The sequence below is a fragment of the Miniopterus natalensis genome, chromosome 16, assembly GCF_054644295.1.
Source record: "Miniopterus natalensis isolate mMinNat1 chromosome 16, mMinNat1.hap1, whole genome shotgun sequence".
NCBI classification, from domain to species: Eukaryota; Metazoa; Chordata; class Mammalia; order Chiroptera; family Miniopteridae; genus Miniopterus; species Miniopterus natalensis.
The window spans coordinates 11,989,386-12,002,384 of record NC_142096.1 but is presented as its reverse complement, the minus strand read 5'-3'; the positions used below and the strand labels follow the sequence as shown (position 1 = coordinate 12,002,384).

General features: G+C 46.6%; 1 protein-coding gene across 1 annotated transcript in view; it reads left to right on the top strand.

The window, feature by feature from the left end:
- The first annotated feature begins 249 nt into the window (after positions 1-249).
- CSMD3 (CUB and Sushi multiple domains 3) overlaps positions 250-12,999 on the top strand; it is a 551,595-nt gene continuing 538,845 nt past the window's right edge. Inside the window, exon 1 of the mRNA XM_016224286.2 lies at positions 250-331. Within this exon, the coding sequence (XP_016079772.2) occupies positions 265-331 (67 nt within the window). The 5' untranslated portion in view covers positions 250-264. The remainder of the gene's footprint in view (positions 332-12,999) is intronic.

Sequence of the window (12,999 nt, the reverse complement as noted above, 5' to 3'; positions counted from 1 at the left end):
CGGGCGCGGGAGCCGGTGCCCCCGCCGGAGAGATGGTTGAGTCCGCGTCAAGGTTGCCGCGCTCTCCCCGCGCCGCCATTCACTCGGCGCCGTGACCGCGCCGGCAGCAGCGGCGGCTCCGCGCAGGGCGGCGACTGCGAGCTCGCCAGCGGCATGCGGGGGCCCCGCGGCCCCCAGAGCCCCGCCGCGCCGCCCGCGCCCCCGCAGCCCCGCCGCGCGCGCTGCGCCACATGCGGCCGCCCGCACTTCGCCCTCGGGAAGAAAATGGGCACGCAAAGTGGATTTACGTTCTGGAACCTCGTCTTTTTATTGACGGTGTCTTGCGCCAGAGGTAGGTCTGCCTTATATTTTTCTATTTTTATTTTATTTTGGGGGAGGGGGGGTTCCCCTCTGCTTTGCGTGGAGGCGAGCGGACTTGCGGCCGAGGGAGGCCGGGGGCTCACTTTGTGGTTTGCACGGACGCCCCGAGCACGGTGATGCTGAAGGAGTTGATTCACGGCCCCCCCGCTCAGCTAGGCAACGCGTTCCGCCTGCCAGAGTCGGCGTTCAATGCGGTGATTGAGCCCGGGCTCAATAAATATTCTTGCGGTTTGCTCCGGCGAGTACGTGAGCGGGTTCTCAGCCTCCCTGACGAGCGGGCGCCCGGCAGAATTCCTCCGCCAGACTTTTCGGGGCGCCGGGGGTTACCCCGATTTCGGATCGAGCCGGCCGGGCTGGGCGCCTTGGTGGGAATATTTATATGAAAGACACTCCTGTGAATGCTTTTTTTTTTTTTTTTTAAACCCGTTTCAGGTAGGAAAGTTATCGACAGGCTAGGGATGTGGTGGTTTTAAATGCATGAGGGCACAGGGGGTCCCCCAATACCCCCCCCCACACACACACCAGCACCTACATAAATGAGTGAAAGAAATTCTGTGGGCTCGGACCCATCGCTAAGTGCCGAGGGAGCTTCCCTGCGTCCTGGGCTACGGGTCTGGCTTAGAGCGAGGCTTTCAAACCGTCGGAGACACCTTGAGGTGTAAAGAGCCACCCCTGGGGATGAAGGGAGGTGGGAGGAAAGTCATTAGCTGACGACCAGAAAGAGCCCCCCCCCCCAGCAAGTCTCGGGGTCCAGGCAGGTAGAGCGCGTGCCACATGCCCGGGCGCGGGGAGGTGGGGGCGAGACGTAGAATGGATCCCTGGGCAGGAAGGCAAGGGGCAGCGGGATCCTCGGAAGGGGGACTGTCCTCGGGAGAGAAACCGATCCCCGGCTCTCTTCCACAACTTATCCTGCACCCCGCTGCCCATGAATTGCTGCAAGGAATATTCAGGAGGTGCTTATGACTCCTGCCGTCGTTTCTCAGCAATCACCTCCCCACACTCATGTCGGCTCCAGCGGACACGATGGCTCTCGCTTTCAGTGATGCTAGTTTCAAATCCTGGTCGCCTGGGTGCCAGGGGAGGCGGGGTGTGTGTGTGGGGAGCAGGGGGGTGGGGGGCCTTGGCCCGGGCGCGCCAAGGCTGTCAACACAAACTGGACGCTTCATCCTTTGTGAAGGGGCGCCTCTCTGAACCGCAATCGGCCCGCGTCTCTATGAAACAGTTTATTGTCCAGCTTGCAGCTGGCTGTCCCCCCACCGAAGGCAGCCCATTTGCATTCAGTGGAAATGATAATTCATGTTTTGGGTGGAGGAAGCTGGAGGGCTTACCTCTCCCTCTATTAGGACCAACGATAGCGGGGGAGGGGGGCATGTCTCGAATTTTAATTTACATCTCTAAATGCCAAGTAGTCACCCTGGTCTCTTGAGCAGCAACAGCTCTGCAAATCTCGACCGGCTCCTTAAGGCTGGATCCCCCCCCCCCCCCGAACCTCCGCGCATCTCTGAGCCAAGCCGTGTGCTGTAAGCTGCAGAACTGCACCCACTCGTGCGCAAAAACGCGCCTCGGGTTGCTTACGAGGGGTATCGTCGCCGGCCCGCGCTCAGTTCGCCTGCCCCTGGGAGTCCCCGGGTAATGGGTGGCCCTGGGGCTGCCTGCCAGACGCGCGCGGGGCGCGGGGGGGCGCGGGGAGGTCTCAGGAAGCCTGTCGGGGCGGCTCCTGCTAGAGGGTGACCCGGGGTTAAGCGCGAGTTTCCAAGTGATACCTGTTGAGCCGAAACACATTCGGGGGCAGGTGGGGGAGAGGGAGTCTCCGAGGCAGACAGACTCGCCGGCCTCCCAGACGCGGGGCCCCGCCGCCGGCGGTGCCAGCCCCGCGGCCCGCACCTACCGTATTTCCCCGATAAGGCGCGCCTAGAAAGGAAGGGCGCCTTAATTTGCTCTTAAATGGCCCGGGACACGGGACCCCTGTCCTCTGCTCACAACCTGCGGGCTTTGCGCTAAGATAACCGGTCTCCACTGAGTATATTCCAGTTTGGGGGACATTGGGAGGAAGGAGTGTGCCACACTCGCTTTGGTCCGGTCCAAAACCAATGTTCTACGGAGGACCGTTTAAAAAAAAAAAACAAAAAAAACCCGCTTTCAATGGTAATAAGGTTCTTTATTGTCACCTGTCTGCCGCTTGGGAGACCTCGCCTGTTTCTTACAACTTGGAACGCTGTCCTCAGATTCTGAGAAACAAACTTGGGCCATGTGCGCCAACCTGCTGCCTGTGGTCTGGTGGTGCCAGTTGTGACGGCACCTCTCGTCTCTTTATTTTATTTCCATTTCACCCTAGTCGCAAGGCTTCCCCTAAACATGGCACTGCTGAAACGGCACACGTTTCCCCTGGTGCCGATGCCCGCTTTCGTCTCCCACGCGGTTTCTTCTGGACTCTCAGGCCCACGGGAAGGCTCCCGGTGGGAGCCGCTGGAAGCGCTTTGCAGGTCGGGGTCCAGCCAGCTGGGGCTCAGGAGGTCCGGGGACGCGGTCCTCCAAGTGAGCATCTCCCTGCGCCTGGAGGTTTCCCCCTTGCGTGCACTTTCCGCCCCCCCGTCCCCCGCGGCTGCCTGCAACAGCAATGACAAAGAGGCTCGGGGAGCAAACACCTCGCGTGCAAGACACAGTGGCCGTGGGTAGTAGGCCTGAGCCTCCAGAGTGGGGCGTTTTATCTCCACTGTCATCATCTGAAATAAAAGGCGGTGCAGGGCAGCAAATTGGGGGGGGGGAGGGGGCAGGGCAGGGGCTGCTTAGACCTGCTGCTGGCCAGTTGTTTCCACCTGGAGCCCACACGCACACACATGCACACACGCACATGCACACACATGCACACCCATGCACACACGCACACGCACACGCAGGCAGGGGTTTCTAGTGCAGCCCGCAGCTGCGGGGTGTCAGCTGAGGTCTCCCTCAGACAGAAACTGTGCATCTCCAAGTCCTGCTTAAACGTCCCGCCCACGTAAACAGACACTCGGGGTGCCTTCCCATATCCCTCCTCCTGGGATCGCGGGGAGCGCACACCCCCAGCAGGGAAGGTATAGAGTACACTGACCTCGGTCAACAGCAGGTGGGAGCCAGTGTGCTGGTCCCGGACCTTGCGCCAGGCCGCGCTTCTGGGGCGTCTCTTAGGGCTCCCGACTTCCAGAAGGATCCACGTTCCCGCGTGCCCTGGAATCCAAGGAGGTCTTACTCCCATCCCCAGGCTCTTCTGCAAACTGGGGCTCGCGCCCTCTCCGCAGTTAGTTACCACTGGGAAGGGTCTTGTCCCCAGTGTGCACGTGGTGGGAGCTGCTCCGCCTCGCACCTCTCAAGGAGCCTGGGAATGGCCCAGCCTGGAGTCCAGGTCTCCGGACAGATACCTTCACCCCCCCCCCCCCCAGAGACAGCCTGACCTGGCAGGTCAGGAAAACGGAGCTTTTCAAAGCGGAGCGGGGTGGGTTAATGCCTCGACCAAACAGTAACAGCAACCCCCCCCCCCCATCATCACCACCCGAAGCCCTCGCGTGAGGTTTGAGACTGAGACACCAGCTGGGAGGTGACGCCTCTGCGTGAGTTCAGGGATCCCCCCAGGCCGCAGCTCCGACGGCCTGTCTGTGTCCCCTGGGAGCACTCCTTACTGTCCTTCAGAGGCCCGGCTCCCGGAAATTCCCAGGCCCCGCGGGGGCTGGAACCGGGTGCCTGACTTGGACCTGGGAGCCAGCCTGCGTTCCTGTGTGTGTGTGTGTGAGTGTGTGCGCGTGGGGGTGTGTGCGCGTGCATGTGTGTGCGCGCGCGCGGGGGGGGTGTGCGCGTGTGTGTGTGCGGGTGCATGCGTGTGTGCGGGTGTGTGTATGTGTGCGTGTGTGTGCGTGTGCGTGTGTGCGGGTGTGTTGCGGGGAGGAGGCGGTCCCCAGGGATTGGCACGGAGGCCTCTGGGAGGCTCGAGAGTGAGGGGGAGGGGAGTCCGAGGAGGAAACGCGTGGCGGTGACGGTTGGTGCGTGTCCCCGGGACTCTGCACGGCCCCGCGGTCGCGCGGAGGCACCGGGAAGCTCCTCTGGCCCGCGGACCGCGGCGCTGCGCGCTCTCAGCCTCAACTCTGGCGGGCGCGGGGAGCGGGGGCCTCCCGGGGAACGGGCGGGGGGGCTCCTGCGGCTCTGCGACCACCCGCATCCCCACCGGGCCCGGGCGCCGGAGGCAAGCGGGGGGCGGGGCCCGGGGTTCGAGCGCCGCAGCGGCCCCGCGGGACCCTGGAGGAGCCGCAGGAGACAGGCCGGGGCGCGGGGGCGGCGGGATCGCCGGGCGGTCCCCTCCGGGGGGGCTGGGGCGGCCAGCCCAGGGTGAGAGCGGGGCGCCCCGGGGACTGCAGCGCCCCGCAGAACAGCCCGGAGCGGGGCGCCCAAGGAAGGTCCCCAAAGGCAGGCGGGAGGCCCCAGGAGGCTGTGCCCCGCCCAGTGGCCAAGCGCACCCAAGGCGCCCCCCGGAGGGGCTGGAACCGCACCCAGGATCCCGAGCCGGACTTGCCCTGGACAGCTACCTTGTTGAAATGGTTCTGAAATGTCATTTTGCATCAGTGTGTTTTCCCGGAATCTTCTGGTGTGGACGCGTTGGGGAGGGGACACACACACACACACACACACACACACACGCACACACTCGCCGCTGGGTGTAGCAAAAGTGTGTGAGCAGAAACAGTTCAGGAGCAGGTTTCAGCCTCTTGGGAGCCTGATACCAGCTCCTTCGAGATCCTTCCGGGAGAAAGGGGGTGCAGTGACTCAACCTGTGAAGTACCCCAGGAGCATCGACTCCGTTACAGGAGTCATCACTGTTCACGGTATTAACTAGAGTCACTCTTTGTGGGGTCGTTGAATATATTTGGGGCATGCATGTCTTTTCCCTGAACACACAATTTGGTGTCTACAGAAACAGCGAAGGAATAAAATGAAGCAGTAGCTGGTGGCGTCTATACATGGTTCGAAATACAGTAAAAGTGAAACTCTATTATAAGTGAGATCTGAGAAAACAAAAGCGTGAGAGCCGTCGGACTTTAATAGTGTCCTTGTACTTATGTGGAAACAAACTCTGATGTTCAATGCTTGTCTAAGATCTCAAATCTTAGGGCCTAAACCTTGGTTCCTTAGGCTCCAAATGTACTTCTTCCCATGTCCCAAGAGGTGAAGTCCTTCTATTTATTCATCAGGATATCCAGAAAGTGCTTCAGGATATCAAATACTTGCAGTGCTTGTCCAATTTGTAAAGTAACTTAGAAGCAACCAATAATATGTCTGGCAAGGAACCTATTACTTTAGGCAACATGACTGTTTGAGAAAATATTCCATCTTGTATTTTGAATTCCGTTGTCTGGGATATTAGAAGTAAAATGCTTGCAAATGAAGAGATTAGGGAACAAAAAAGTGTGAGATGCAAATAAAACATAAGGCCATTTTATTTTTATCTAGAGATACATTAAAACATAACTCCTTTCTTCCATTCCCTCTACTCACAATTCAAAGGGGTCTATAGTTTAGGGATACAATGTCAGTTCTGATTTTGGATTTTGCATGAGGTCCGGTAAGGATGATACAACAGACAACTCTTACCAAATTCATCTTTTCTCTCAGGATGAGCAGGCGGGCGATTCATGTTACGTTCCAGGGAGATTGATCTCCATGTCTGCAAGATTTTCTCAGAATTAGGTCCCTTGTGAGGCTCTCATTCTCATCAGGAATATCACTTTTATCAAAGCCACTGAGAAAAATCAATTTGTTGAATGCCATCCCGTATTCATGGTCTCAGTAGTGATAGTCGCCTTTCTCTCAAGCCTCCAATCTTACGGTCATCAAATGTGCATCAGGCTCTTAGTTAAGCTATTTCTTGCTGCTGGTAGCGAAGTCATAAGGATTACTATTTTCTATGTAATGATGGCTTGTTACCCACAACCCAATTTGAAATCTCCTCTAAAAAACACCTAAATTTACAGCATTACCATAAGGATCACATACTTTGTAACTGGATAACAGGAATATCAGTGATCATCGCGTGGCACTGGACATCACAATATTATTCGATTGGCTCTTAAGTGGTTGCACTACAGTGATTTTTAAAGTGTTCCTGAACAAGTAGCATCAGCATCCTCTGGAAATATGTTAGAAATAAGAATTCTCAGATCCCCACCACAGGCCTATTGAATCAGATGCCCTGGTAGTTGGGCACAGGCATTGGTATTTTTAACAAGTCATCCAAGAAATTCTCATGCACTCTACAATTTGAGAACCATTGGAGTAAAGTGGAAAGAGCAAGGGCTCTGGAGCCACCAAGACCTGATGTCAAATAATGATTCTATTATCAACTCAGCTTTCCTTAGCTTCAGTTTCATTATCTATTTTTTTAAAGGAGTTTAGAACATCAGTAGGCCTATAAGGAGATTATAGATGTAACCTATACAGTGCCTGGCACTCGCAGTCATCAGTATTATCAAAATACCCTTCCATGTGCAAGGCTAGTACGGGCTCTCATGTACTTTATCCCTTACACAAGCAGCCCTAACTTTTCCATACCAGTAAATGAAAAATGTACCATCTTCTCACTAGCTATTATTGCACTTTGGCTAAGTTCCCAGGCTGTTATCCATTTGAGAAACACTCTGAAATTTCCCCTTATCACCGTTACTCAGTTACTTCAGGTGCTGGCTCCATGAATCAGGGCCAGACCCAGAGCTTTAAAATGTTACCCCTGCTCCTGGGCTCATTTCATCTGTTGCATTTCAATATTGATTTATTTTAATATTGATCAATTAATGAAATTACATGAATTTGTGTATTCATCTTGTACAAAAAATCGTGGTGTTTACAGGGCTGGAAGGATTCTTAAATATCAGCTAATTCAGTGCTAATTTTTTATACAATAAATGCATATGCCTAGAAAGGATAAGTGATTTTTACTAAACCTAGTAAAAATGTTCCAGATTATAAAGGCCTTCCTCCTCTCTTTCCTGCATGTTAGTTAATTTTAAAGAAATAGTCATGATTATGTATATTACAGTGATTGTGAGAATTTTAAAAAATATTACATTTAAAAATATGGATGGATACCACTTTGAAAGGAAATTTATAAGTGCAAATAGATTCTGCAGAAGTGGACTTACTAAGTTTTGATAACTTTGAAAAAGCAGGGTTCCTGCCATAGTTTTCCATCACACAACAAGTTCATCTGGTTGACTCCAGAATGTTCAGATACTTCAGATGTAGAGAGGATATATGGCATTATTATGTTTTGGGAAATGGTATCAGGAGATAATTCTTTATGTCTCTCTTTTTTTTTAAGTGGGAAGCTCTGTGCTAAGCCCGTTATATTGTGTGTCATTTACATCTTAAACAGTGGCTTTCTCATTTCCCCACTTAGAATCCTATCAAGCGTCTTGTGAGATAGCTGTTATCACTTATGTACAGATTGTTATCTCCATTTACAAATTATTCACAGTTTCTTGAGGCCAGAGAAAAAGTAGTATTTTCTACTTTTTAAAGGAATAGTAAGTGAATTAAATGTACAATAACACATCAGTTAAACATGCCAATAAAATACATAAAACTCTTTAGTTCATTAAGTGCAAAAAAACCCAATTCTGTTATAACTCTTAGATTCTAACCCATGTCTTGAGTAAAATTTACAATTTATGAATGCAGATTAACTTATGGATTTCACATATAAAATAATATGTGGACATAAAAATTGTTTGCCAATTGTATTTTGATCCTTGGAAAATAAATTTGTTCCTTTTGGTACCTTAATCTTCCATCTGATCGTATAGAATTTTAAGGCTGGGAAAGCTCTTATAACCATTTTTACTGTCTGGTCTAGTGTCGACTAGCCAGGGAATGTACGTTAGATTTATTTGTGGGCCAGGGGAAGGTACTTAAAAAATATCTGTATCCACGTTCCATCTGCACAGTGTACTTCACTGCGTGCGTGCGCCCTGGTCAAACGCACAGGGGCAGCCGCCTGTCTTCACATGAGAGGAGGCAGGTGAGAGGAAGGCGGCGCCTCGCCAGGCCCGAGTGCAAACAGCCTCTCCGTTTCCGTCCAGGGCACACATCTCTTTATCGGGTGCTGCTTTAAGAGCCTCCTTATGTTGCTCCTAATTGGTTTATGGGCGTGGAGATGAAAGAACGCTGTGCCTACCCCCAAATCTTGACCAGACTTAAAGCAGTATTTCCTGAAACAGTCGTGTCAGGAGACACACATACATGTATGTAATAATATTGGTAAATGAGACACTTAATATGCAATTTAAAGATTAACCTAAAAATTAAATGGGAGCATTGAAGCATACATTGTCATCTACAAAAGAAAAATACATACATTAAATAGCATTACATTTTCTTGTGAACGTAACCAAATTTATTTTCGTATGTAACAAAAGCACTGTACTTTTGTCCTTTCTGAACTTCCGACTCTTCCACAATCAACTAGCTTTTTTCTTCTTGCATTATTAAAATATTATGTTTCGTTGGTATATATTTTAGATTTGTTATTTTTGCCGACGTTTTTAATTTTAAAGCTCAGATATGCTGATACCTTCCTATACACTGTTCGTAGAACATTCTTATTACATTGCACACTTTTTTATGGGACATCCTTATTTTAAGTAGTTTTGCATCTTACAACAGCTAGATGTAGATTTCTCTAAGGTTGGCAAAAGTCAGGGATAAAGGCACATCTACAATCTGTCTCCAAGTCTATTTCCTGCAACTATGAATTTCAAAATTTTGTTTAATGTTGAAAATTGATTGTCAGTCAAGTTCTCTATTTTAAAATTGACTCTTATTTTTATAATAATTCACTTTATTTTATTGAAATTTTAAATCAGAAATTGCCTTGACATTTTTTAAAAATCTTTTTTATTGTTGAGAGTATTACAGACATCCCCCATTTTCTCCCCTTTACCCCCTCCCCCATTTCCCACCCCTCCCCAATTCCACATTTTGTTTTGATGATTTTGGTGGTGAGAAGGAAAAGCGAATTGCTAATTAAAATACCTTTTTATAAGCTTGTTCACATTCCCATTAACCACTTGTTTTCCCATTCAGAGTTACTTAATAAAATTATCAGCTGTGCTTTATTATTTGATATTATTTTAATTTCTCAAATACCTATTTTAGTTTTTTATAGGGACATATCTTTTATATTTTTGTTTGTTTACACTATGAGGGTTGTCTGGTTTGAAATTCTGAAGAAAAAATGTTAATTTTATTTTCTCTTATAATACCACATAATGGGTACCTGCAGTATATTAACTGGATAATTTAAAAAGATAAGTTTAAGCTGTATTTTATTATGAGTATTTTAATATAGAGACGTTAATATGAATCTACTTTGTTGTATTCTATTAAAATATAATACGATACTGTTAATTTCAGGTAATTTGTAATTGTTTGAAATGACTTTGCTTTCAGTCTTTAAATGACATTTTCATGTACAGAAATGTCTCTTCAGAATCTGTTATTGGATGTGTAATTTGAATTTCTCCCAAATGTTGGTAGTGAATTTATGCTGATCTACCTGCATGTTCTATCCAGCATTGAGCTCTGTGTTGCTAAAAGCTGCATTTTCAAGATAAGGGATCAAAGTTAGGAGAACAGGCAGAATAAATACAACTGAATCTCCTGGAGATGAAACGCTGGCTACCTGGCATGTACTGGCTCTGTGCTCTAAGCAACGGAACTATGTAGCCTAGACAGAATATTCCCTCAGTGTTCACACATAGAGAGAAACCTCGAGTTAAGGGGTTTTGGCTAATGTCTAAATCAAAACAGCCGAACCAATTCAAATTTTTATGTAAACAAATTTGCATTTAGGCTGCTAATTTGTTTCCCAACTTCCAGCTTCATAACTTCTAAAGATGAAAGAGATGATAAAGTCTCTTAAATGAGGTTTGCAATAGAAATGCTGACAGGCCCATGCTTACTTGTATTTAATTCATGTTCAAAGCTCTCTGTTCATGGCTTAAAAAAAACTTCCATCTGAAAATCCTACTGGTACTTGAGTGGTTTTTCATCTCAAATCTTTTTAAAAGAGGTCAAATAGTAACTCTTAAAATCAATTTTCTAGCAAAGTGCCAAGAAATCTTTAATATCTATGTTAGCTCGGAAGTATTCATTAACATATTAATAGATGAATATCAGAAATGACATTTTGAACTTAATCTTTAAATATTACCAATGTGTAAGACTTTAGAAATCAGCCATTTTTCAAGAATTTGAAGATAACAACTTATTTTTACCTGTCATTGCATAGATTATTGAAATCTCTATTTTATAAACACTGCTTTCTAATTGAGTTAATTCTTTCAAAAGCAAAATCCTCAAAGGTCTTGAAAGAAATTGGAAGATGTTAGCGATACTGGGTTACATCTTGTGCTAGTTCATGTAAATATGATATTAGTTGTTTCTATCATTTTCTTCTGGTTAAAGTCAAGTTTGGGTTATTATGTCTTTTATTAAAATAGTATTATCTTGAATTGAAAATTGTAGCTTTGACACATTTTAAGTCAGGAGTTGTGAAAGGTATAGTGATCAGTAGATTTTATGACTACAGGAAGAACCAGGGGTTTATTTGATCAGTTCTGAGACTCATCAACACATTCCTTCAGCCATCAGTCATGTATGGAGGACCACTGTGTCTGTAAAGCCCTTGCCTGGACTTTGAGAATGTAGATCCCTGGCCAGTGTGGCTCAGTTGGTGGGGTGTCTTCCTGTGCACCGAAGGGTTGCCCCTTGATCCCGACCTTGATCGGGGCACAGGCTGGATCCCAGGTGGGGAGCATGAAGGACGCAGCTGACAATACTTCACTCTCCCCTGGTTTGCTCTCACGTGGATGGTTCTCTGTCTCTTTTTCCCTTCCTCTCTCTCTAAAAGAAAAAAAAAAGAAAAAAAGAAAAGAAAATAGCGATGGATATCTAGCCACTACCCTAAAAGAATGCAGAGTCTTTATTTTGAAGCAGGCTTTCTGTGAACACAATACCAAGGCAATTTGGTTATTGTGAAATTGTTTAGTTCTTTAATGGGATTTTTTATCATCCAATATCGGTGATATACCACCTTTATTTACATGTTTCATATAGTAAGTCTTTATCTTATCATAGGTAAGTATTAACATTCTACAATGTTTGGAACTTTCCAAAGAAATGCATCATTTTGTGACTTAATCTAATTTAATTTCCCTTGTAATTTTCAATTAAAATGTTTATTGACTTCCATCTGTTCAGCCAACTGATATTAACTAGTTTATCCAGTATTAATGACCATCCCACATGTATTTCTGTAACAGTGTTTGTACAGTTATATAATAGTTTGTGATCAGCAAATTGTGCTTCTTACCCGTTTTATTTTTCCATGTTAGTTTCTGCTTCAGAACTCCTCACTGGCTTGCTAATGCTTTCAGATTTAGGTTTAAATTTCTGCTCCTTCATTTAGTGACTCATGAAATGAGCCTTGAGCAAACTTAACCAAGGTCAACACATGTAAAGGGCCAAACAAATAAGTAAGTATAAAATATAACTTTATGTTATGATTTTCTATACCTTATTTTTGGCTTTATTAGAGACTTAAAATAAGTAGATTATATTTCATTTTGCTTTATTTTTAATCTGAAATATAAAGAGCAATAGAAGGATTTATGAATGGGTGTAGGATGAAACACTGGCATTAGATTATTTAACCAATTTTGGTCCATAGGAGTCAACTAGAATGGTCTATCTTTACAAGGGTAGGGCATTCACCAAATTTGATGTAGTATTTTATATTTATTTCATTCTCCCCACACTGATTACTTGGATGATTCATGTTATTTTACTGTATGCACCAACATCCTACTTAATTTCCATCTCCCTAGCCCCTTTCACATTCCATAAGGCTCACTTCTTCATTATTTAATGACAATTTAGTAAGAAACCAGATTTAATGTTTATTAATGCAACAAATGTCGAGAGGCTTTTCAGTTTCTAAGTCTCAAAATCTTGACTATTAATGTAAGATTAAAACCAAACACTCCTATTATCTATGTAAATTGCTATCTTCCCCACTTCCATTACTTCAGCAGGGGAGGAAAGTAAATTTAGAAGCTTGAGATAAAAGCTTTGGATTGTTTTACTTAATGTGGTACAACTAAAGAGAGGAATTTCCTCGTGCACCAAGGTGAGTTTCCAACACTTTCCACAATACATAGGATTAGCTCCATTTATTGAAACCCCAAACTAAGGCATGGGAGACAATCAGCAGGACATGCTGACTTGTTCCTGCAGTGTTTCAAAACCAATGTCTGTTTCTTTTCTTTGACATAACAAAGAAAGTGGCCCCTTTACCTTTCACAAAGCTTTATTACACAAATAACCAACTCTGCTCTGCTTTTCCATTCGTTCTGTCTTTTGTTCTCAACTTCTAGCTCTCTTTTCCATTCAACGTATTCCTAACCATTTACATATAATGTCAGTATTATAACCGGGACTGCTTGCTTAAAATGAAGTGGAGCGGTTCTCAAGCTGGCTCTTTGGTTGTTAATACATAAGAGAATCTCAGGAGTCACCTATAAGATGTGCGGCCGGCCTTCATGGAAATTAGAAGGGGTC